Here is a 26,659-nt window from a genome sequence, read left to right on the forward strand (position 1 = left end):
AGGCTTTTGGTAGGTCAAAACAGTCACCTCCAAAGAAAAGAGAACTTAGAAATGTACTGCCCCAACAGAAAGAGCCTGGGGGTAAAAGCCAGGTCAGAAGATGGGTTTTAACCAACACTAATAAGCAAAATGCTTGGCTGAAATTTACTAAAAGTCAGAATGCCTCAGGAGGTAAATATTTTGTGGTAGCACCTGATTTTAAGGTAGGATGTGTGGGTGTATACAAATACCACATGTGTGTAAGTAAGCATATATGCAGTATGTACACATACATCTGATTCTATTTCCTTTTCTTTCTTTTTTTTTTTTGAGATGGAGTCTCACTCTGTGGCTCAGGCTGGAGTGCAGTGGCGCAACCTCGGCTCACTGTAACCTCTGCCTCCTAGGTTCAAGCAATTCTCCTGCCTCAGCCTCCCAAGTAGCTGGGATTAACGGCGTGCCCCACCACACCCAGCTAATTTTTGTATTTTTAGTTGAGACAGGGTTTTGCCATGTTGGCCAGGCTGGTCTTGAACTCCTGATCTCAGGTGATCTGCCTGCCTCAGCCTCCCAGAGTGCTGGGATTACAGGCATGAGCCACCGTACTGGGCCTGTATTTCCTTTTCTGTTCACACATATCTGACTATATTTCCTTTTCTGTGCACACATATATTTGATTGCATTCCCTTTGTGAAGAAAATATGAATAGGCATTGAGAAGATATGTACCCCGTCCAATGATCAGAAAACAAATCTTGGAGTTCCTAATACCCTGTCATCCTCTCCACCTCCATGACAGTCACCCCAGGTCAGAGGCTTCTGCTCAGAGGCCCATGGAAAGTACATAAACATGAGAAAGAAAAGCTAGACAACCAAAGAATTCCAGGGAAAAGTCCCAGGGAAATAACCCTCAGAAGCCAAAGGCCAGAGCATCTCTGCGGTCCCAGGCACAGGTCCCACCGCTGGCCCTGGTCACAGAGGGGCTGTGAGAAGTGCTGCAATTTTCAGAGCCCAAGAGGTGAGCATAGCATGGAAGGAGGGGCTACTCACACGGTCGTTGCTTCCTTTGTTGTCCTCATACTTGGTTTCTATATGAATGGAGAATTTCGGCAGAAAGGAACACTGTGGGAGAAAAGCAAACTTTCATTAGCATGACATTTTTTCTCTCTTCCTATATTCAGCAGAGCTTCTGAATACTTTCCTGGCCACTTGGTTGGGAGCACCGCAGCAGAGCAGACATGTTAAGATACTAAGTCAATATCCAAATTCAGACAAAGGAAAGCACCTTTAGGACCATGAACACAGTTTCATCCAGACAAAGGTCAGGCCACAGAGAATAACCAGCAGTAGAGGGCAAGTCCCTGAAGAGGGCATTTCCAAAAGAAATATGTTCTGTGACTCCTAGCGTAAGCTTTAGAAAAGCAAACCCCTAAATCACACCGGTGCCAGTTCTGGGGAGTTTACCTTTGAGGAGCAGCTGCCATTGCTGGATTCCTGGGGACCCAGTCTTAATCTTTATATAAATGCTCATATAACATTAGCAAGGGGATATAGTAGAACTTTAAAATCATAGATTATTGAAGTCAGACAGACCTGGCTTTTAATTTTTAAAACATAAATTTATTTTTAAAGTAAAATAAAAAATTTTTAAAAATTTAATTTGAAAATTGAAATTTAATTTTTAATTTTTAAATTTTATTATTTTTTAATGTCTTGAGACAGGGTCTTGCTCTGTCGCCCAGGCTGGAGTGCAGTGGCCCGATCTGGGCTCACTGTAACCTCCACCTCCCGGGTTCAAGTGATTCTCATGCCTTAGTCTCCCATGTAGCCCGACTAATTTTTGTATTTTTAGTAGAGATAGTGTTTCTCCATGTTAGCCAGGCTGGTCTCGAACTCCTGAGCTCAAAAGAATTGCCTGCCTTGGCCTCCCATAGTGCTGGGATTACAGGTGTGAGCCACCACGTCCGGCCTTCTTTTTCTTTTTCTTTTTGAGACAGAGTCTTGCTTTGTCACCCAGGCTGGAGTGCAGTGGTGTGATCACAGCTCACTGTAACCTTGACCTATGGGCTCAAGCGATCCTCCCGCCTCAGCCTCCCAGGTAGCTGGGACTACAGGTGTGTGCCACCATGCCTGGCTAATTTAAAAAAATTTTTTTTTTGTAGAGGCAAGGATCTCTCTATGTTGTCCAGGCTGGTCTTGAATTCCTGGCCTTACATGATTCTCCCGCCTGCATCCGGCCGAGACCTGGCTTTTAATATGTAATTTGGATAAGTCATTTAACTTATCTGAACCCCAACAGAGTTAAAACAGGAATAATAATTATTACCTAAGAGCAACACTGTGAGGGTTAAATATTAATAAAATGATGTTTTAAAAATGTATAGTTAAAGAATGCATTCAGCAGACAGCATCCATGGGTAGAAACTGAACCAGAAAAGGCAGCCCCTCTCTTTGCCCACACGAGGGACAGAAACCCCAAATGCAACCCAGCCCTATGGCCCCAGTCTCACTGCGTCAAGTTCTATGCAATCAGTAGATGTGAAGGGTTAAGGTGGCTTGAGAAGAGAATTTTGATGGATGTTGGTGTAATCACGCTCTGGCTAGCACTAAGCTGGGCATTCACTTTCTTGGCCACCAGAGATAGGATTGATGGCTAATGGGCAAAATGACCCAGCAACTCCATTGGGATCTGTGGGTGTTGGGGAAACCAGACTTGGGCTGATAGCATTACAGTAACAAGAGGCTGGATCTCTTATACATGTTCCTAGCACTCATATACTGTCTATACCAGACACTGCTACAAATGCTCTGATGTGCTCACTCATTTATTCCTGGCAACCACCCCATGAAGGAGGTACTATTACTACCCCCCCTGCTTTAAAGATGAGGAGATGGAGGTACAGAGAGGGTAAGTAAATGGCCTACAGTCATGCAGCCAGGTGGCCTGGTCCCAGTGTCCATACTCTTCACCATACTGAGTGGTTCTCAAAGAGGAGTTTCTGGACCAGTTCCAGCAGCCCAGAATTGTCAGAAATGCAAATACTTGGCCAGGCACAGTGGCTCATGCCTGTAATCCCAGCACTTTGGGAGACCAAGGCAGGCATATCACCTGAGGTCAGGGGTTTGAGACCAGCCTGGCCAACATGGTGAAACCCCGTCTTTACTAAAAATACAAGAATTAGCCGGGTGTGGTGGTGCACCCCCTGTTCATTCCAGCTACTTGGGAGGCCAAGGCATGAGAATCGCTTGAACTTGGGAGGTGGAGGTTGCAGTGAGCTGAGATCGCGCCATTGCACTCCAGCCTGGGCAACAGAGTGAGACTTCAACTCAAAAAAAAAAAAAAGAAAAGAAAAGAAATGCAAATTATTCAGCAGACCAACTAAATCAGAAACTCTGGAGGTGGGGTTCAGCAATCTGTTTACCAAGCCCTCCAGTGTATGCTGAGGCATGCTCAAACTGGAAAACCACCTGGCTATAGCACAGACATGCTTCAGCCGCACAATGACCATGCTCCCCTTTTAGCCCGGCTGAGATCCCTGGTGGCACCCGCACAAGAAGGCAGAGGCCTGGGACGTGCCATCGATAATTCTCCTGACATCACATGCCAGGGCGCATTCAGCACGCATCTGTCTTAATCTGAGTGAAACAAGCCATCTGAACCGTGACTAAGGAAACATGGGAACAATCAATCCCAGTAATTGCCTTTATGGAGAACGAGGCCCTGCGATTATTCATTAACACCTTCTCTGCTGTCTCCTCTCAAACTTCTCACTCCATAACCGCTGCCCTCACACCCGGGTCCAGGCAGCACCAAGGAGCAGCTGCTCATCTTAAATGAAGACGCTGGAGGACTCGGAGCCCCACAGCAGACACGGGAACGTGGGGGGATGCCCTGGCTGAGACTCTCTTAGACATGACAAGCCTTTAGTTAGGTAAATCGATTTTGTATTTTTTGTCCCATAATTCACGAGAGTCAATCCAAGGAGTTGGGAGAGCACAGAGTTGTGGAGCATGGGTGCGGGTCTCGGTGCACCGGAGTGGAACACTGTGAGGCGTTTTTACCCACTGAACCTCTAAACCACTTAGCTAGCCTAACACATGAATTTTAGCATTTGCATATTAAACCCAGTTATGAAATGCAAAACTCCCACGCAAATTAGCAGATGTTATTTTTGAGTGGGGACTTTGGTTATTTTCCTATCAGAATGGCCACCTTGCCACGAGGCTGGGAGTGCACCTGGCTTCAGCAGGGTGGCCGGAGAACAGCTCCTGGTAACTCCAAGCGGGTCAGCACTTTCTCCTTCAGCAGGTGGTTGGGGCTGATACTCCCCTTGGGATGTCTGAGGACTCGCTCTCAGAGCCCTGGGGTGTGCGGGTGTCTTGGGTTAAAATCAGAATGATCTGTGGCTCTGGGCTTCTTCAGTGCTGTCACTGAACTCTCTCTGGGGAGATGTCCGTGTTAAGATAACCTTCTGCCTCCCCCATGCAGGTTGGTTTCTCCAAAAATCCAGCCCACTAATCCTAGCGGAAGCTCAGCTTTAAAGCAAGGTCTTTGATTTCTTCCTTATTGGCTCCCTGTTATATCTCATCCACTGATCTATCCTAAATCCCTTCCCCTCTCAAGGTCCCCTGCCTGGCTTCAGCCTTCTCCTCCTGCGTCGCAGCTGATCACGTTTTTGAGTCATAGTTTAATGAGGACACGAACCGCATGGCCACACCCCTTTCCTCCATAACAAATCTGCTTATTTCGTTAAGTTTCTTCTTCTTTGTGAGTCAGAGAAAGATACATCCTCCTCTTTTTCAGTGGAGAAATATTACAATGAAAAGCACTGAGACATTAGAGCCAGCTAACTTGGCCTCAAATCCAAGATGTATTAACCTGGGCAAGTCATTTCACTATGCTCAGCCCCAGTTGCCCCAGGTGGAGAATGGGGACAATCCTTCTCCACTCTGTAGGAGTGTTCGGAAGATCAGTGAGATCACACAGCTAAACCCCAGCACAGTGACTGACACGTAGTAGGTGCACAGTACAAATTATTGGTAAGCTCTTCTCTAGAACCTTGTTTCATTGATTATTTGCATCTTCTCCCTGCTTCCTTCCCACAGCCTAAAGATATAATGAAAAGTGTCATAGTCTTACAAAATAAATAAGCACAAAGTTCCCTTGATCCTATTTCTTCCCCATCTATAATCAATTCCATATCTCTCTCTGTCTTCATAAAAAAACTTATTAAAAGAGTAGTCAGTGGTCGGGCATGGTGGCTCACGCCTGTAATCCCAGCACTTTGGGAAGCCGAGGTGGGTGGATCACCTGAGGTCAGGAGTTCAAGACCAGCCTGGCCAACATGGTGAGACCTCATCTCTACAAAAATACAAAAATTAGCCAGGCATGATGGCAGGTGCCTGTAATCCCAGCTACTCAGGAGGCTGAGTGGGGAGAATCACTGGAACCCGGGAGGCGGGGGTTGTAGTGAGCCAAGGTTGCACCTCTGCACTCCAGCAAGGCTCCGTCTCGAAAAAAATAAAAAAATAAAAAAAAGAGTATTCAATTTCAGTGCTTCCTGTCTACTTTTTTCCACCTCCCACCTGATCATCAAAGGATTTCCAAACCAGCATCACTCTTCCATGTGCACCCTGGAGACCTCTCTAGACTGCAATACGGCTGAGCAAGTTCTCCATCCTGAGCAGCAGTTCAGCCTTCTCTTCCCTCCTCCACTCCTTCCCTGCGGGAGATCCCTCAGGTCCTACCCTACCTACAGCCTCTTTTCTTGATCCAACCCTCTCCCTTGGTGATCTTATCTGCTTCTGACTTTTCATGATTTTTTTTGGCAGATGCCTCCCACATCAACATCTCAAATTCCAACTCCTCTCACATTTCCAGGTGCCCACTGGCTATCCCCAACAAACGCCCTACAGGTTCCTCAAACTTGAAAGGACCGGACTGAATGCGAATGTTCTCCCTGACTGTACTGGTACCCTAGAGTTATTGTAGCCAGTTCCACAAACTGGGTGGCTTAAAACAGCAGCAATTCATTCTCTCAGTTCTGGAGGCTGAAACCAAGGTGTTGGCAGAGCCACACTCCCTCTGAAGACTCTGGGAGAGAATCTGTCCTTGTCTCCTCCAGCTGTTGGTGGCCCCGGTAGTGGGTGCATCACTCCAGTCTCTGCCTCCGTCTTCACATTTCCTTCTTCCCCCTGGGTCTCTGTGCTCTCTTCTCTTCTTACAAGGACACCAGTCATTGGATTTGGGCCCACCCTAAATCTAGGTCCACTCCCCCTTCCCTGGAAAACTTGCTGCCAGGTTTTTTTTTCTTTTTTTTTGGCCCATGGTACTCTCAGCCCAAAATTTCTTTCCTAAATCTTACTCAAAGACTATCTCAAGTACTACTTTGGAATGATTATCCCACGCATGTGGCAGTATTCCGTTTGTCCCTTTATCACAGCACGTATCTCCTTTGTCACCGTTACCATTAGTTATATGTGTCCCAGGCTCACCAACCAGGTGGTAAGCTCACACTCTAACAGGAGGGTGCCCCCCAACACCAGCACCACTAGCAATGGTGCACGTCAAAGTCGCCCCCTTTTTCTTTACCCCCCTTCTTTACCCAGCTTCTTCGGGTATTAAAGTATCTCCTTTAGTTTAGGTTTTGCTCGAATAATGTTTTCTGTAACCAAGACTTTTGCTTCCATTAGGAATATACCATCTAACTTAGTCATTCTTAATGTCAATGGGGAGAGGGGGACCCCACCTCCCAACCCTGGACTTTTTCTCAAAATGTGCGCTGTTCCCTAAAGATCCTGATAAACATCCTTGAGTGGAGGAATTCTATATCACCAAGGGATCTGTCAGGAGTGTGGGCATGGAAAAAATGTTGGGAATCCTGATGTAACACACCTGAACTTGCTCCAAGAAGAGAGACACTAGGGTTGCCAGTCACTGGCTAAAACAGGAAGATGTCTAAGGGCTTCTGAAGCATCCAGTGCTCTCTAAGGAACAGTCATTTGGAAATGCTGAATGTTGAAAGTCCCATTTGGCCCACAGCATATGAAGGAAAGAGTGAAAAACCCACTGCAGACAGAATTCTGAGATAGCCTCCAGAGTCCCGGCCACTGGTGCACACATCCTGTGTAATCCTTCCCCTCGGGTGTGAGCAGGACCCGGGGATATGATGGGCTGTCACTCCCCTGGTTGCCCCCTAGAACTTTCAGAGGGAGCGTAGCCTTTGGTTGATAGCAAAAACACAAGACAGTCAGTCACTCCTGAGACTCTGTCTCAGTATACAAGACTTCACTTTAGAAAAAGCAGAGATTCTTTAGTTGGCTTTGAAGTTGTGAGATAGCCACGTGGATAGGACCCAAGAGAGGTCTACTGGGAACTGAGAGTGACAGCTGGAGGAGGGCCAGCTAGAAAACACGATTTCTGTCCTACAATCACGAGGAGTGAGTCCTGCCAACCACCAGTGAGCATGGAAGAGGACCCCGCATCTCTGGTGAAACTAGAACCTTGGCTGATGCCTTGATTTCCACCTGGGGAGTCCCGGAGCCAAGGACCCAGTGGGTCTGGGTTCCAACTCCTGACCCATGGAAACTGCAAGATGACAAACTTGTGTTATTTGTATTTTCTTTTCTTTTTTGAGACAGAGCCTCATTCTGTTGTCCAGGCTTGAATGCAGTGGTGTGATTATAGCTCAGCTCACCGCAGCCTTGACCTCCTGGACTTAAGCAATCCTCCCGCCTCAGCCTCCTGAACAGCTGGGACTACAGGCATGCACCACCATACCCAGCTATTTTTTTTATTTTTAGTAGCGATGAGCTCTCACTGTGTTGACCAGGTTGGTCTCAAACTCCTGAGCTCAAGCGATCCTCCAACCTCGGCCTCCTAAAGTGCTGGTATTATAGGCATGAGCCATTGCACCCAGCCACTTGTGTTGTTTTAAGTTGCTAAATTTGTGGGAGATTTGTTACACAGCAAGAGAAAACCAACACAACACCCAGGCTGCTGGCTGCCTTCTTCCAAATCGCCCATCTGGCTTTCATCTGTGTAAAGCATCACTGACTTTGAGGTTCAAGCATGTGCAAGGGAAGGGGGAATTGGTGCTTTTTCTGACTTAGTAGTTCCACCTATGAGGTCACCTGCTTTGTCAATCAATGGCCACTGCTTATTGCCCAGGGTGATATTTACTAGTAACTGATGTCAGCAAGCTTGTCATTATCTGGTGTCCAGATGCACCAGCAGGCACCTAACCCACAGAGAGGGAGCATGGTGATTTAGTAGAAAAAAAAAAATACAGGTGTTTAGAGGAAAACAGACTTCAGTTCAAACTCCAGCTTCTTTTCCAATAAACTGTGTGACTTGGGGCAAATTGCCGAATCCCTCTGAGCTTCAGTTTCCTCATCTATCAAATGGAGACAATCGCAACCTCAAAGCTGTGGGGTGAGAATGAAAAGGGATAATGAATGTCCAGGGCCAAGCAGCACCTGGCAGGTGCTGGAGAGATGTTGGTCCACTCCATTGTATACACTCCTAGGCAACGTGGACGAGAACGCTGAGCTGGGGTCAAAGGCAGATCCTCCACTATGAAGATGCAAGGATGCAGAGGCTTCCGGAAAGGCACCCGTAGGACACCTGATGGCTCCTGCCCACGGCAAGGAAGGTGGCCAAACCACAGAGCCGATCTGGGCTCTTCCAGACTCACTCTGAATCCCTGACCTGCTCTGCTGCTGAGGAAATGTCACCACGTGTCCCAGGCTCCATCCTTGGCAGCCCCTTCTTCTGGGCAGGTACCTCTTCTTCTGTGCAGGTGCCCCTTCCACTGGTCTCTTCTCTGAGCTTTCCCTTGGCCCCCTGCTGACTTCATGCAGGGAACAAAAACTCTACCAGGTTCTCCGTGAACTCTTTCCTTTCCTAGATCTAAAGGGCGCACCTCTGCTGGTTCACTCAGCCCAATTGCCAAAACCAAGGCTCAAAGAAGTTAAGAAACAGAAGCATAAAACAGAAGTTGGGAACCCTTGAGGCCACAGAGATGACTCTGCTTACAGGCAGAGGGGGAGGCACAAGAGTACTCCTGTCCCCGGAGCCTGGGGGAAATCAGTGAGTCATCTCTGTCCCTCTCCACCTCTTCTTCCTCCTCTGGGCTCACTCCAGGTCTGGAATCCTCTTTCTCTTGAAAAATCTTTTCTTTTTTATCTCTCTTCCTCTTCTCAACTAAAGGCACAGCTTGGCAGGGAGAATAAAGCAGAGAAAGAATCATAGAAAATATTCACTTAATTGCATCCAGTGTTTGTTTTGCCCCAACCCCCTAAAAACAGGAGCAGTGTTAGGAAGAAGTCAGGGAATCAAGGCAGGAGCTTGACTATCATCTCATCTTTGATTTTCTAGCTTAGATCCACCTAAGCCAGAGGAATCTTACAGGTGTTGCTGCCATCTGCTCCCTGCCATGACCCTCTTCCTTTTATCTGGTGTCTAAGCATCTATAATTGGCCTTCCAAACCCAGTGGAATCCACCAGGATGAACCTCTTATTGAAAAGTGATATTCTGGTACCTGTAAAACCTCCAGCACCTAAAACTCAATGTGCAGGAAAGTGATGATGGAACATTTAAATGCATCTGCTTGTAGCTTTTGGAAGTGATGGGGGGATCTGCAGTGGGGAAGAAGAACGCCAGGAAAGACAAGTCAGGTATCTGGGTCTCTGTAAGAATAATTTCCAGACACAAGCCCTCCCAGGTTCAGTGTCGGGAAATGAAAACAGCATATGCAAAATGCACGGCAGAACTGAATTTCCAATTCACTACAGACATGCTTTGGGAAACATGAAAGAGCTATTTTTGGTCCAGTGATTGATTAGGGTTGCTATGGCAATAAGAAACACTTACAGGAACAAAATGAAATGTAAGCAAACCAAAGTCTTAAAGAGAAAGGGTCAGACACATTGGGGATTTCATAGTCAGTTTCTGGGTGGTGCTGGCAGCCCTTACTGCTGTCTCTGCACCTGCAAAGAGAGAGAGATGATGGTGGCTGCAGAGAACGGGGGCCCTGGGGATGGGTCTGAGGCCCTCTAGGGCACTGTACTTCAGAAGCAAGAAGTGCAAAACTTCTGGAAGAATATGCACCGCTCACTTTGAAGACTGTCATTATTGTCATCAAAGGATACTGTATTTCCACAGCACCTAGTCTGTAGCAAAAATGTAAGCTAAAAGATATTAATCCTACCCTATCTCACTTTACAATGTAAAATAAAAATAAAATAAAAATAAAAATATTCTCTATGACACTGTATTTCTAAGACCTACTTAATGATGCCTCATTTGCTGGGCTTGTTAAAAACAGATTCCAGGCCTCTCTCCTGATGCCTTGCTTTCAGTAAGTTGGTAGATTCTGGGAGCCTACCCCACCCGAACTCAGGAGCTGTTTCCCCCTGTTCCCCAAAAAATATAGCTTTACTATTCAAGAAACAGAGGCAGGAGGATCACTTGAGCCCAGGAGTTTGAGGTTGCAGTGAGCTATGATCACACTACTGCATTCCAGCCTGGGTGACAGAGCAAGATCCCATCTCTGAAAAAGTAAAATAAAATAAATAAATAAATAGCTTTATTCACATACCATATAATTCACCAATTTGCAGTATACAAGTTAATGGTGTTTAGTATATTCAGGGTTATACAACCATGATGACAATCTAATTTTAGAACATTTCCATTACCTCCCAAAGAAGCCCTGTATCCATCAGCAGTCACGTCCCCATTCCCGCCTACCTGCAACATCACATTGTATGCAACCCCTAATCTCCTCTGTCTCTAAGATTTGTCTATTCTATACATTTCCTATAAATGGAAGTGTATCATATGTGGTCTTTTGTTCCTGGCTTCTTTCCCTTAGCATGTTTTCAAGGCTCATTCATGTTCTAGCATGTATGGGTACTCCATTCCTCTTTCTGGCCAAATAATAGTCCACTGTATGGACATACCACATTCGATTTCTCCATTTATCCGTTGATCAACATTTGTTTCTATTTTTTGGCTACTATGAACAATACTGCCACAGGTATTCTTATGCAAGTTTTTGTGTGGATATATGTCTTCGTTTCTTTCTTTCTTTCTTTTTTTGAAATGGAGTCTTACTCTGTTGCCCAGGCTGGAGTACAGTGGCATGATCTTGGCTCATTGCAACTTCTGCCCCCTTGGTTAAAGCAATTCTCCTGCCTCAGCCTCCAGATTAGCTGGGATTACAGGCACCTGCCACCACACTTGGCTAATTTTTGTATTTTTAGTAGAGATGGGGTTTCATCATGTTGGCCAGGCTGGCCTTGAACTTCTGACCTCATGATCCACCCCACCTTGGCCTCCCCAAGTGCTGGGATTACAGGTGTGAGCCACCGCACCCAGCCATGTTTTCATTTCTCTAGGGTGTATATCTAGTGTAGAATTGCTGATCATACTGTAACTCTATGTTTAACCTTCTGAGGAACTTCCAGACGGCTACCACATTCCAAAGTGGCTGCACCCTTGTACATTCCCATAAGCAGTGCAGGAAAGTTCCAATTTCTCCACCTCCTTGATAGTACTTCTTGTTGCCCAGGTTTTTTTTTTTTTTTTTTTTTTTTGAGACAGAGTCTCACTCTGTCGCTCAGGCTGGAGTGCAGTGGTGCGATTTTGGCTCACTGCAAGCTCCGCCTCCCAGGTTGACGCCATTCTCCTGCCTCAGCCTCCCGAGTAGCTGGGACTACAGGCACCCGCCACCATGCCCAGCTAATTTTTTGTATTTTTAGTAGAGACGGGGTTTCTCCGTGTTAGCCAGGATGGTCTTGATTTCCTGATCTCGTGATCCGCCTGCCTCGGCCTCCCAAAGTGCTGGGATTACAGGCGTGAGTCACCGTGCCCGGCCTGCCCAGGTACTTCTTAACCCTGGGAGGTTCTGGGATACCTTTGTGTCAAAATGACAATCCAAAGGACACATGGCCAACATTCCACACGTCCAGTCAGGGACAGACACAACCCAATACCGAGGTTATAATGACAATAGTGTTATACCATCCTTCCTGTCAACAGGCACTGGTCCAAGTATTTGATACATATCAGTTCATCTATTAACTCATTAGCCCTCATACATCCCCATTTTACAGATGAAGAAACAAAGGCACAGAAACGTCCAACAGTGTGCTCCAAGTCACACAACAAACGCGTAGGGGAGATGGGATTCAAGCCAGGCTGTCTGGCTCTGACAGGCATGCTTGTGATTTCATGCTGACTGTTGAGTATCAGGAAATCATGGAAGTGCTTCCAGGGAAGCAGAGGCTGAAAGCACAGGCTTTGCTTCTCAGTATGTGCTGTGGCCACTTCCAGCAGAGAAAATATGTGTGCGTGAATCGGTCATAGGATAGACATGCCTTGCTTTAAACAATCCCAAATCAGGAAAACCAGGAGTTACTCAAAAGATATATTTGGGAAATAATTATTCATTTCAGAAATTCATTGGTATTCCTTTAGATGCCAAAATACCCTAGTACCCTGAAAACACAATAATTTTCAAAAATTGAATTTAAATATAGTGGCTTAGGTGAATTCTTACTGTGAAAGTACTTTTAAAAACAGGTACGGCCCTGTGCTGTGGCTCACGCCTGTCATCCCAGCACTTTGGGAGGCTGATGTGGGTGGATCAGTCAAGGCCAGGAGTTTGTGACCAACCTGGCCAACATGGGGAAACCCTGTCTCTACTAAAAATACAAAAATTAGCTGGGTGTGGTGGTGCACACCTGTAATCCCAGCTACTAGGGAAGCTGAGGCAGGAGAATCGCTTGAACCTGGGAGGCAGCGGTTGCAGTGAGCCAAGATCGCGCCACTGCACTCCAGCCTGGGTGACAGAGTGAGCCCCTGTATCAAAAAACAACAAACAAACAAAAAACCCTGCCCAGAACTCTAGCATGAATTCTCAGATGTGAAAAAATATTACAAATAAACACATATTCATTAACTGTATTGTTGGTCCTATAAAAAAACCTGGAAACAAGTCAAAGTTCACCAGTAGAAGGCTGGGTAAGTACACTGTGATTGACTCTCAAACCATTAAAAAAGCAAAGTGTAAAACAGGATAGCACCATTTTTGTAAAAAGAAAAAGAAAGTAGACTAGTATCCACACTGCAAAACATGGAAAAACTAGTATACACATCGAAAAACATGGAAAACTAGTATACACACTGAAAAACATGGAAACAAGTATACACACCAAAAAACCATGGAAAAACTAGTATACACACTGAAAAACATGGAAACAAGTATACACACCAAAAAAACGTGGAAAAACTAGTATACACACCGAAAAACATGGAAAACGAATATACACACCAAAAACCACGAAAAACGAATATACATGCCGAAAAACATGGAAAATTAGTATACACACCGAAAAACATGGAAAACTAGTATACACACTGAAACACATGGAAAACTTGTATGCACACTGAAAAACACGGAAAACGACTATACACGCTGAAAAACATGGCAAACAAGTATACACACCGAAAAATATGGAAAAACTAGTATCCGCACCGAAAAACATGGGAAAACATTCTCATGGAGAGTAGTGGAAATTATGAAGTTCTTTTCTTTTCTGTGGTATAGATTTTTTATAATGCTTGGATGTTACAATAAATGTCTACTATTTTAGTAAGCAGAAAAAATTTAAACCCAATTTAAAAATGAGTGAATCCCAGAGTAACTATATTATCTTAAAGGAAGTCACAAGGTTTTCCAAACATTCTTATAATTTAATCTACTCTAACTTAAAGAGGAGTATGTTATGAAGAACACTGTGAGGCTTCATTTTAGGAATCAGCTTAACTAGATCAAGGAATACCTAGAAGCCTAGCAAAGCCTCATTTTGGGTGTGTCTGTGAGGGTGTTTCCAGAGACTGGCATGTGAGTTGGCATGCACTAGGTGAGGAAGACCCATCCTCGATGTGGGTGGGCACCATCCAACCTGCTGAGGGGCTGGAGAGGACAAACACAGAGGAAAGGCGAATGTATGGATCTATCTGCTGGAGTGGGGACACACTCCCCCCCCCGTCCTTGCACAACAACTCCAGGCTCCTCAGCCTTTGGACTCCAGGACCTACACTCGCGGCTCCCCTGGTTCTAAGCCTTCTGACTTGGACTCAGCCTCACTACTGGCGCCCCAGGGTCTTCAACTTGCAGGTGGGCTGTTGTGGTACTTCTCAGTCTCCCTAATCACGTGAGCCAATTTCCCTACCAAATCCCCTCTAATCCATCCATCCATCCATCCATCCATCCATCCATCCATCTATCCATCCAATCTACCTAACTATCTTTTTATCTGATCTGTTTATCTATCTATCCATCTATCTGTTAATATCCATCCATCCAACCTACCTATCTAATCAATCCATCTATCTATTATTATCATCTATCTATCCATCTACCTAATCTAGCTATCTAATCTTTCCATCTCTCTGTTAATATCCATCCATCCATCCATTCATCCAATCTACCTATCTAATCAATCCATCTATCTATTAATATCTATCATCTATCTATCTATCCATCCATCTACCTAATCTAGCTATCTAGCTATCCATCTCTCTTATCTATTAACATCTATCGATCATCTAGCTATTCATCCATCTATCTAATCTACGTATCTATCTATATAATCTGTCTACCTATCTATCTATCCACACACCCATCTCTCTCTCTCCCCACATCCCCCCACCACTGGTTCTGTCTCTCTGGAGAACCTTGACTAACATAAGCACCACTAAGTGGAGGGAGGAGGTGCAAATCTGTTAAGTTTGGGAACTGCTGCTTCAAGTGGTTCCTGTCTCACATACATCACACTTATTCATGGTCTTTAGAATAGGGCAGGAGCTGAGAGATGTTACCGTTCGGTAGTTTTCAAACCATTTAAACTGGCATCAGAGTTCTTTCTTTAAATAAAATATTAGGGACAGAATGGCCACTGAGACCTGTCCATGGAATCTCCTGGACCTACAGAAGGACAGTTTGAAAACCACTCATTGAGAAGAACCCTCAGCCCTTTATTCCTGTTCACCAGCCCAAATTCTTCCTTGTCTGAAAGCAGCACTTTACAAGGGGCCTAGCATCCAGAAAGTTAAATGGAAGAGTTGAGGAGCTGGCTTGGAGTTGATGAAGTATTTATAGGCTTTTAAAAGATAATTTCCTTTTAGCTTTTATCTAGAATTCAATGCATTCTTCTCCTGCCATCTTGTTCTGACAGTATGCAAAACGTGTTCCCTGCTATCCACGAGCATGAAACTCTACACAGACCTGACTTTCTCTCTAATGGAGTTCCCCTGTGGATGACATCGATTCTCTGGTACTGTGTTCTATGTTATCACAGTAACTGCGCTGCAAGGCCACACTGGGAATTGCAACTTGAGATGGGATCATTAATACAACTAGATTTGCAAGTGTTTCCTCTCTTCACCAACAGGAGACTCATATCCAGAATGTTCCATAGTGCTAATGAGGGCAGGCATAGAGTTTAGGGATTATTTATCTTCTAGGACTCTGGGGCTGGAGCTACTGGAAAATAAATGAGAAAAGTCTGTGTTGCTTGAAAAGTAGAAGAAAGTGGACGATAAATGTATATACAGACAGTTGGTAGACACCTAGATCTTAAAATACCTTTCAGCTTCCTTTATTTATTAAATAATTTTTATCCCCCCATTTTGATAGAAATTTTACCCCATGCTTGGAAGGTAAAATATAAATATCTCTTTTGTGCATAGAAGATCTTTAATACACACATCAATTTCAAAAAGGTAAATGTCTGACGTCACCCTCTACTCAGAACCTTAGTTATCATACAGGCAAAGATGCAAAGGAGATAAGGGAGATATTTGAGCTCTCTTCGCCCTTCTGGCTTCTGAGGGCCATGTATGACTTTAGATACAGATAAGGTGGGTGGTAATGGTGACAGGGTATCTGGAGAAAAAAAATCGCAAAGAAGAGAGTTCCAGAAAAGTGAGAAGAGGAACTCAAGTGGAGAAAAAAAGTAGAATTTTAAAGGAAAAAGGAAAGGAAGAAAAGGAATTGCAAGTAAATAACAGAAATGAGGATGAATCAGAGTGACTTCCTAAATACATGCTGCATAGGAAGAAAAATGTGGCCAAGAGGAACGGTGGGACCTGAAAGAGACGTGGAGGAGGGTGAGAGGAAGGGACTGTGTGGAAGGCAGAGCTTCGAAACACAGCCGGAAAACAGCTGCTTGTATTTCAGCCACAGCACGGAAATGCACGCAGACCTCTCTGCTGCTCCCCACCAGCCCGCACCCTACACAGAGACTTCTGTTCATTCATTATTTCATTCACTCATGGATCCTCGTCCCATCCTCTGACACGCTGAGTAATAGCAACTCACTAGGAAAGCAAGGCCAGAAGGAAGACAGAGCCGAAGACATGAATGAAAGCATGTTTTCTGAATGGGGGATGGTTTGCTATTTGCTTGCACTTCTAGGATAATCATGCAGGGAAACGAAATTCAGGCTCATACGATCTAGGGCTGGACTTGTCAAGGCAGAAATAAGCAGAGGATGCTCATGAATACTGATACCCACATACCATAATGGAAGACAAGAATGTAAAGAGACAGGTAGACCACATCAAAATAAGAAGAATTGCATGTCAATAACAGAGATAGGCCAGGTGCGGTGGTTCACACCTGTAATCCCAGCACTTTGGGAGGCTGAGGCAGGAGGATTGCTTGAGCCCAGGAGTTTGAAATTAGCCTGGGCAACATAGCGAAACCCTGTCTCTATTTTATAATTAAAAATAATAATAACAGAGATGGGAATGGATCAGTGTGACTTCCCAAATACAGGTGAGCATACGGCCAGGTAGGAAACTTTCAGATGGCAAGCCTTCTCTGTTAAAAATGGTTAAGAATCATCCCTCTTCATCAACCTGGCAAATTCTCACTTAAGAAAATAGTATCAGCCGGGCACGGTGGCTCACGCCTGTAATCCCAGCACTTTGGGAGGCTGAGGTGGGCAGATCACGAGGTCAGGAGATCGAGACCATCCTGGCTAACACGGTGAAACCCTGTCTCTACTAAAAATACAAAAAATTAGCCAGGCATGGCGGCAGGTGCCTGTAGTCCCAGCCACTCGGGAGGCTGAGGCAGGAGAATGGCGTGAACCTGGGAAGTGGAGTTTGCAGTGAACTAAGATCACGCCACTGCACTCCAGCCTGGGCGACAGAGCAAAACTCTGTCTCGAAAAAAAAAAGAAAATAGTATCAATGTTTAAAATTCTGAACTGAAAAGATGTATCAACATTTGTCTAGACAGTAAAGAAATAAACACTATTGTGTAGTTCATAGTATTTTACTGATCAAAAAGATCAAAGACCTCAGGGCAATTTTGCATTCCTTTTTTTTTTTTTTTTTTTTGAGACAGAGTCTTACACTGTCACCCAGGCTGGAATGCAATGGTGAGATCTCCGCTCACTGCAACCTTCGCCTTCTAGGTTCAAGCGATTCTCCTGCCTCAGCCTCAGGCGTAGCTGGGATTACAGGCACATGCCACCACGCCCAGCTAATGTTTGTATTTTTAGTAGAGACGGTGTTTCACCATGTTGGCCAGACTTGTCTTGAACTCCTGACCTCAAGTGATCCACCCGCCTCAGCCTCCCAGAGTGCTGAGATTACAGGCGTGAGCCACCACTACCGGCCTTTGCATTCACTTTAATCCCTGAAATATACTATGTTAGTATACCCATAGTCATACTGTTTTATTTTTACAGAAAGAAATCTGCCCACAAAATATTTCCAGTTGTATTCTGCAGATCTCAACAACTGAACTGAACACAACTCCACAGACATTTGTAAACGGCAGAAGGGAAATCAAATTTTTCAGTACTGCCAAGTGGAAAATAAACAACAAAGAAGAAAAGGAGAATTTCTTAGTAAAATCTTCTACTGAACATTCCCTTAAACAACTCTGTTTTCTCTGTTGATTGCCCTCCACAAAGTCATTTCGAGTGGTGTTAAAAAAATGCAAACAATTTTAAAATGTTACGTTGTGTTACGTCGAGCCATGTGTTCTATCACCTGCTCTCTCCCCTAGAAATGGCTGAGTTAATTTTCTCTGAAGTCCAAAGAAGAGCTTGGGAACAGCTAGAGCAAATGGAAATGGGATAATCTGAACAAACAAAACTGGCTGTTCCAAAGCTCCTGCTTCACCAGGCACTAATTGGGTTGCTGAGATGTAGAGACAAGCTCTGGTCCCACACAAGGGCAGCGGTACATCTGTGAATAGGCTGGTTTGCAACTGGCTCACCCATACAACCAGTTCACTTACTTTCTTTCTTCCCTTCTTTCTTTCTTTCCTTCCTTTCTTCCTTTCTTCCTTCTTTTTTTTTTTTTGTTTTTTTTGTTTTTTGTTTTTTGACACAGAGTCTTGCTCTGTTGCCCAGGCTGGAGTGTAGTGGTGTGATCTCGGCTCACTGCAAGCTCCGCCTCCCGGGTACATGCCATTCTCCTACCTCAGCCTCCCGAGTAGCTGGGACTACAGGTGCCCAATACCACGCCCAGCTAATTTCTTTTTTTGTATTTTTAGTAGAGATGGGGTTTTACCATGTTAGCCAGGATGGTCTCGATCTCCTGACCTCGTGATCCACCCGCCTTGGCCTCCCAAAGTGCTGGGATTACAGGCGTGAGCCACTGCGCCCGGCCACAACCAGTTCATTTTCTAAATGGAAACAAATCCAAATGCACAAACCCACTGCCATCCCAACGTACTGCTGACTTTGCTGTGTGGTTGAATAGAACTGGCTTTGCTTGAAAAGGAACTTATGGGTTCTGTGTCACCTGATTCTAAAAATAAAACACTTCCATTACTGTTGGGCATTCTTCAAAAAACTTTGGTATCTGAGTAATAGTCATCTGCAGGCAACACATTAGCTCACTGAAATTTAGAAGAAAACAACATTTACTGAAATAGAATTGATCCACTGGCATAGTTAGTGGGCACATAATGGCTCTGACCTGAAGAGAAGTTTCTGGAACACCTCTAAGTCTTAAAAGATTGGCCTTGCAAAATCCAAGATCCCTTGGACAAATAAGCTTGGGAAATGTTGCATGCCACAGCTCCCTTTGGAGATTCACAATGTACATTAGAATAGGAAAGGCTCTGAGAAGTCCTTAATTATAAAATCTGTTTAGCTCTGTATAACCCATCCCTTACTTAATTGGCTGTGCACCATCTTAAATGGTAGTTGTAAATGGTTCTAGACTGCTTCCATCTAAATTCTCTAGAACTGTGAAGATTTTTTAGCTCGGTCGTTCTGGCCCTATTATGACACCGGTCTCACATAATTTTCTTTGTTTTTGGGTTTTTTTGTTTGTTTGGTTTTTGTTTTTGCGATAGGATCTCGCTTGGTCACCCAAGCTGGAGTGCAGTGGCATGATCCCGGCTCACTGCAACCTCCACTTCCTGGGTTCAAAGTCAGCCTCCTGAGGAGTTGGGATTACAGGCATATATCACCATGCACAGCTAATTTTTGTATTTTTAGTAGAGACAAGGTTTCGCCATGTTGGCCAGGCTGGTCTCAAACTCCTGACCTCAAGTGATCCGCCTATCCCAGCCTTCCAAAATGCTGGAATTACTGGCATGAACTGTCATCTTCTCTGTAACGGTCCTTTTCAGGCCCGTGCCTAATTGCTACCTTGTTCATCAGTGCCCCAAACTGGAGGACTGTTTCTTTGGCCTGGTCCCTATAAAAAGGATACTCCCCTTTGTCTAAAAAAAATTATGTACTGCACTAGATATCCAAGCTCAACTGTGATACATAGATAAAAGTTATTTCCTAACCTACTAACTCCTGACCCCATGGCCTCCAAGAAGGGACTCTTAGGGACTTTCACCCTCTTAGCTTACATTGTAGATGAGATAGCCAGATTTTTTTCTTTAATTTCCTTCTAAACAAGCCCAATCCTAGAGGTCTGGTATAATAAACATAATCTTCCCTGGATTTGTCCTTGTGTTCCTAGTTATGGAATACAGTGGTTTGTACTGCCCCTTGGCTGGGACTCAGGGGAAGGTGAGGGGAAGAAAGGCTTAAGAAAGGAGACAGGGGCCGGGCGCGGTGGCTCAAGCCTGTAATCCCAGCACTTTGGGAGGCTGAGACAGACGGATCACGAGGTCAGGAGATCGAGACCACCCTGGCTAACACGGTGAAATCCCGTCTCTACTAAAAAATACAAAAAACTAGCCGGGCGAGGTGGCAGGCGCCTGTAGTCCCAGCTACTCGGGAGGCTGAGGCAGGAGAATGGCGTGAACCCGGGAGGCGGAGCTTGCAGTGAGCTGAGATCCGGCCACTGCACTCCAGCCTGGGTGACAGAGCGAGACTCCGACTCAAAAAAAAAAAAAGGGGAGACAGGGCTTGTGAGGAATGGGGGTCACTGGTCTCTAAATACAGCATCCATCAGCTCTTCGGATTACTAGGGGAGCTTGATAAGGTCCAGACTGTGAGTGCAATTCCTATTCCAGATAGTTTAGTGGCTTTCAGAAAAATATCTCAATCTCCCCATGGCCACTCCTGGGCAGATAACCTGGGTTCACCTGGGGTGACCCATGTCAGACTCTCAGCTGTGAGCAGGCTTTCCTCTCCTTCTTGGCTCTTCTAAACCAGCCCTGAAAAATCTCTCTCTCACAGTGGCTCAATACGATTTGAGGTTCTCATTAAAGAGTCATTTCAGCCTCCCTGGTCTGTTACAATTTTATTTTTCCACCTCTTTCATCTAAATAATTTAAAATGTTGCATAACATTGACGACCCACCTGCTTTTGCGTCTGTCATTCTAACTAACACAAAGGTGCATCCCATTTCTCCTCTTTTGTGGATTCTTATTAAGAGAGATGCTGGTGGAGAGGGGTGGTCACGGCAGCAAAATATATATACCAACTGCATACTCTAGGTCCCTGCTATCAATTTCCTATAACTTAAGTTTTCAAATTCCTGTGAACAAGAAGAAAATTCTTTGTTCTTCATTAGTACCAAGGCTGAATTGATACTGCTGATTTATGCTCATCTAAAAGTGCAGACTGTTTTTTGTTTTTTTTGTTTTTTAGCTCTAGAAAAACAAAATCAGCTCCTTTGGAAGGCAGCCAGTCGCCTCAGGCATCTTTCTTTGCAGACTTTAACAACTTCCGAAGAACCTACCAGTTTGGAAGAACTGGTTGAAGGTCTGTCCTCTGTGAAACTGTCATTGTGTTGTTCTTTGTTTACTGTATAATTAAGACTTTTTTTTCCCCATAAGCAAGCTAAAGATGTTTTTCCCACTTCCTGGGCAAATGGCATTTCCACATAATTCTAAACACATGCAGTCACTCACAGTGATGAAAAAGCTCTTATGTCTTGATAATTGTGATAGTGCTGAAGCCCTAGATGACTCTAAATAGGTTTCCTTGCCCGGGCTTTGTCACGAATGAGGGCAGCATGAGGTCTGAGTAACAGGCTAAACAGTCAGATTTAAGACCTAGGGGATCCTAGGATAGACATCCTCGTGCTCTACACTAATGCTTTCTGAGAAGAGACATTGGTTTGGAGGTTTTCGAGCCCTTGAGGCTGCCTCTCTGAGGAAGGGAAGGGCACCATGATCCTAGCTGGGGCTCTGACTTTGGGGAAGTTTTGCTTTGGGGCACAGAACAGGAACTATGGAGCTTGGGAAAGACAGCAAGAAGAAGTATTTAGGATTAAAGGATCAGGGGATAAAGAGCACAATTCAAAAGCATCTAAAACAGGAAAAAAGACTAAGGTAATTGAAAGCATCTGTCATAAATCCTCGGTGCAGACTCTGGAGTCAGAGTCAAGGGTGGGTTCTGCCACCAGGGTTGTCGTGGGCAGAGAGCGTGAGAACACGGCTGAATCTGAGTCAAGAGGTGGCAGCTTCAAACCGCACACTGCAGGCCCAGAGGAGTGCACTAGAGTCAGAGAGAAAAATCCGGATCCCCTGGTCACCAGGGAGATGGAAAGAAAAGCTGTCCTATATTTGGGATGGAAAATAAAAGTGAACTAGCCAGGAACAATGTGACCTCCTCACAGAGAATTAAATCTAGACCTTGACCTGACACTGAAAGTACCACGACCTGCCCTCCGTATGTCCAGGTGACCAGGATCCACCTCCATCACTTGCCCACTGGGCCTGGAAGGAGCATGCTATGAGCTGAACTGTGTCTCCCCCAAATTCCTATGTTGAATTCATAATCTCCAATGCAATGGGGTTTGGAGGTGGGATTTTGGGACCTAATCAGGTAGGGATGAGGTCACGAGGGTGGGGTCCTCATGATGGGATTAGTGCCCTTCAAAGAAGAGACCAGAGAACTTGCTCTGTCTCTGCCATGTGAGGGCATAGCAAGAAGATGGCCACGTGCTTACCAGGAAGACAGCACTTACCAGGAACCCAGTCGGCCAGCACTTTCAGCCTCTGCAACTGTGAGAAATAAATGTCTGCTGCTTAAGCCCTCCAGTCTGTGGTGTTTCATTAGAGCAACATGAGCTAAGACAGAACAGGCCTCTGCAGGGGGAGTTGTACTGTCCCTTCAGGTCCAGCCCAAATGCGACCTTCTCTGAGAAACCTCCTCCTATTTCTCCCTGGCAGAATCCCTCTCTCCTTCCTACGATCCTCTGTTGGCACTTCAACTCTAACACTTATATGCAACACAGGTCTTCCTTAAAATGCTGACAGTTATGTATTCATCTGCTACCACTTAATTTTCCCCAACTCTGCCTAGCTCGTTCCATTCTATCTCCTGAGCCAATCCTAACTGAGGCAGGAAGGCTCTTGGAGTGGTTCCTCCGACCACTCCAAATAAAATGCACTCGATTTGATTTGTTGGTCTCAGACCTGTCCATTGGGCTGAACAAGCTCTGTGCTGAGCTGCCAGCAGAGATTCAGACCAGACAGCTGAATCTCTCTGGTCTGGCCTTAGAGTTCCTACGGCATGTCAATTGCAGGATGGATTCCCACGTTACACACTTCCGGCCCCCTCCCTTCCCTTGGCCCATCAGTGTGCCCTGTTCTCATGACCGATTTTTGTACTTGAGTCTCTGAGACCAGTTCTTCCACACCACCATCTCTCTCCCATAAGGTTGCCAGATAAAATGTGAGACAACAATCTTTTGGCATAATTACGTCCCATACAACATCTGGGACATTCATATACTAAAAATTACTTACCATTTATCTGAAAATTCAAAGTTACCTGGACATCCTGTATTTTCACTTACTAAAGTTGGCAACCTTATCTCTCTAGCACCATGATACTGAGTAACCTGCCTGAATGCTGTGTACTTCTCTTCCCGTCTCCCACATTGGGGACTGCTCCTGAAACTCAAGGCCCCAAGGCAGAGGCCAGCACCCTTCCTTTCACACTGCAACTGCTTTATCTGGTTGGATTCCCAGAGCCACTGATTCTGCCCTCTGGTATGAATCTCTGCTGGCAGCTCAGTTCAGAGCTTATCCAGCCCAATGGACAAGTCTGAGGCCAACTTATTTCCTTGGCTAAGTCCCTTCTTGCCTCCAGAAAAGCCCAGGACTTGCTGACGACTGCCAGGCTTTGACTGGAATGTCCAGCTATTTCCAACCAGATTGTGACCCCAAATGGCAGAGATAATCTCTCAGTTATGCCATCTAGCATGATGTTTAGTACCTCCCTGACGCCTAATAAATGACCGTTGACTTTATTTTTAGATTTTTGAGACAGACTCTCACTCTGTTGCCCAGGCTGGAGCGCAGTGGTGGGATCTCAGTTCACTGCAACCTCTGCCTCCTGGGTTCAAATGATTCTCCCGTCTCAGCCTCCCAAGTAGCTGGGATTACAGGTGCCTGCCACTACACCCGACTACATTTTTTTTTTCTTTGTATTTTCAGTAGAGACAGGGTTTCACCATGTTGGACAGGCTGGTCTGGAACTCCTGACTTCAAGTGATCCACCTGCCTCAGCCTCCTAAAGTGCTAGGATTACAGGTGTGAGCCACTGCACCCAGCCCAAAGTCTCTCTCGATGATATGCAGTTGCTAGAAGCAGTGGAACTAGGGAGTGGTGTTGGTGGTGGGGAACCATTTAATTGCCTGCTGTATACAGGCAGTGTGCTAACAGCTTTCTATGCATTATATTTAGAGTTGGCAAAGTAGCCTCGGGGACAAATTTGACCTGCAACCTGGGTAAATATGACCATGCTAATTTGTTTACATACTGCCTAAGGCTGCTTTTGCAGTGACAGAGACTATATAACTCACAAAACAGAAAACATTGACAATATGACCCTCTAAAGAAAATGTTTTCCAATCCAAGGGTAGACCATTGAATCCTTCTGCTAATATCTCTAGGAAGGAGGGATTATTCTAATTTTAGGAAAGAGGAAACAGGTTCAGAAAAGTTAAGATGCTTGTTCTAGAGCAAAGGTTCCCCTGCTTCTAAAATTTTACATTTGCATTTTGCCATAAAATTGCCTCTTTTTCCAAAGTTAGGGACATTGTAGGGGGAAATACTATATATATTCCTATTATTTCAAAAAAGAAAAGATATCTTAATATCCGAGTATGATGGAATATAATTACCAACAGCACTTTGGATGAAATAAATTCAATGTTATAAAAATCTCTGAATACTATTCCTGTTTTTTCTTCATTCTGCAGAGGACTAGTGAGAACATAGTCAAGGACCAGTGTGAATTCAAGAATTGGCAGTTGGGAGCCACTCGCTTAGGAGCTCTGGCCAGTGAGTGGCAAAACCGGAGGACAGCCAAGCCTCTCTGATGCCAAAGCCTGTGCTGGGACCATTTATCCATCTAGAATTCATGTGTCCATTCTGTCATTCAGTAACTATTCACTGAGCACCTATGATGTGTCGGGTACTATGTTCCTGCCCAGGGCATGACAAATCATTTTCTTCCATTTCTCTCACCACCTCTCTATCCTTTGGCAATCTGGATTGAAACCAAAAACTCAACTCTTAACACAGCTCAAAAAATCATTGGCACCGAACTATTGGCCAGGTGCGGTGGCTCATGCCTGTAATCCCAACACTTTGGGAAGCCAAGGTGGGCGGATCACCTAAGGTCAGGAGTTTGAGATTAGCCTGGCCAACATGGTGAAACCCTATCTCTACCAAAAAATAAAAAAATCAGCCAGGCATGGTGGTACACACCTGTAATCCCAGCTACTTGGGAGGCTGAGGCAGGAGAATCGCTTGAACCGGGGAGGCGGAAGTTTCTGTGGAGCCAAGATCATGCATTGCACTCCAGCCTGGGCGATGGAGTGAGATTCCATCTCAAAAAAAAAAAAAAAAAAAAAAATCATAAACTATTTTCTTGTTGTGATAGACTGATCTGTTAGTTGCTCGGGAAAATGATCCAAATGAAAACACCACAACACAATGATATTATAGGTTCTGTCTTTTTTTCTTTCAGTCTAAGTAGTAACACTAGAGGCTCTTAGGAAAAAAAGAAATGTTATCAAGCCACAGCGCCTACCCAACCCAAATCTCTGTTGTGCAAAATAGTTTGCACATTGGCCTCTTCACTTTCAAGCTTCTCCAACAAGGAATGAGGACACAGTCCATGAGTAAAAGCTCCACCTTCCATCGATAACTACCATCATCTCTTTAATATCACGTTGCTAGAAACTATTCTTCTATTATAGTGAACTATCACCAACAAAGCAGTCAAGCTATTTAAAAATTACAAGCAAAGGCTGATTACATAAAGCGACTATCAAGGCACTTTAAATTAGGATTCACATTCTTGAACAAATGAGAACATTCAAATTATTGCATTATATATAACGATGTAATAGCCTACATTTAAATATTTCTGACTCTGAATTATTCCTTTCTAAAAATTATTACATTGATAAAACAAGTAATACAAGAGACATTCCAATTACTCCACTGGTCATAGACAGAATATTTAAAAATAATTAAATGAAACTTACTGTGTATTCTGTTTCCACATGTTCATTTGAAGAAGAGGGGAAAAAAAAGAGACAAAAGATGATTTAGATCATGCTTATATGCAATATAAAACCACAGAGCTAACAAATACTGATGAACTATAATTACAAAAAATGTACTAATGAAACTTCCATAAATACTGAATGTCTCCATGTTTGCACTGAAATTCTTTCATGATACTTCTGTGGCTGGGCAGATAAGAACAGTAAGACAAGATTCAATTAGCCTATAGGTTTGTGGCTAATTAAAAACCAAAGAGTTGGCATTATAAAAGCCAATGAAAGACTAATAATTCCAGTAGAGCATTTCATTAACCACAAAGGAAATCTTTTAAGTGGAAAAGCAGCTTTTGTAACCAATAAGAAGAGCTCATTATGACGATGTTGAGGTGGGATTTCAAATGTTAGTGTGTTTGAGGGCAGAAACCAAATCTTCTGAGCTTTTTTAGCCACAGTTTCCAGGACAGTATTCAGTACAAAGAGTTTATTATCATTGCATTGCAAGTGAGAGGCAAATCGACCTTAAAGATTTTCATATTATCTAATAGCAAAGGAAGTCATCTGGAGGCAGAGAATCTTTTATACAAATTATAGTCAAAATTTGGAGTAGCAAAAACAAACAAGTTAAAATAAGCAACTTGTTTATAGACAAATCATACCTCTAAATTACTTGGGAATTATTGAGGAAACAGGGA

At 44.4% G+C, this 26,659-nt stretch overlaps 1 protein-coding gene across 4 annotated transcripts in view; it reads right to left on the reverse strand.

Moving 5' to 3' along the window:
• The window catches only part of PITPNC1 (phosphatidylinositol transfer protein cytoplasmic 1), a 327,211-nt gene that overhangs the window by 118,521 nt on the left and 182,031 nt on the right, over positions 1-26,659 (reverse strand). For all 4 annotated transcript variants that reach the window (XM_033183893.1, XM_033183896.1, XM_033183895.1 and 1 more), the window contains exons 4-5: positions 25,947-25,954; positions 1,029-1,100 (exon numbers count right to left, since the gene is read on the reverse strand). In XM_033183893.1, coding sequence (XP_033039784.1) covers positions 1,029-1,100; positions 25,947-25,954 — 80 coding nt within the window. The remainder of the gene's footprint in view (positions 1-1,028; positions 1,101-25,946; positions 25,955-26,659) is intronic.

The sequence above is a fragment of the Trachypithecus francoisi genome, unplaced genomic scaffold (genome assembly GCF_009764315.1).
Source record: "Trachypithecus francoisi isolate TF-2019V2 unplaced genomic scaffold, Tfra_2.0 Lachesis_group20, whole genome shotgun sequence".
NCBI lineage: Eukaryota > Metazoa > Chordata > Mammalia > Primates > Cercopithecidae > Trachypithecus > Trachypithecus francoisi.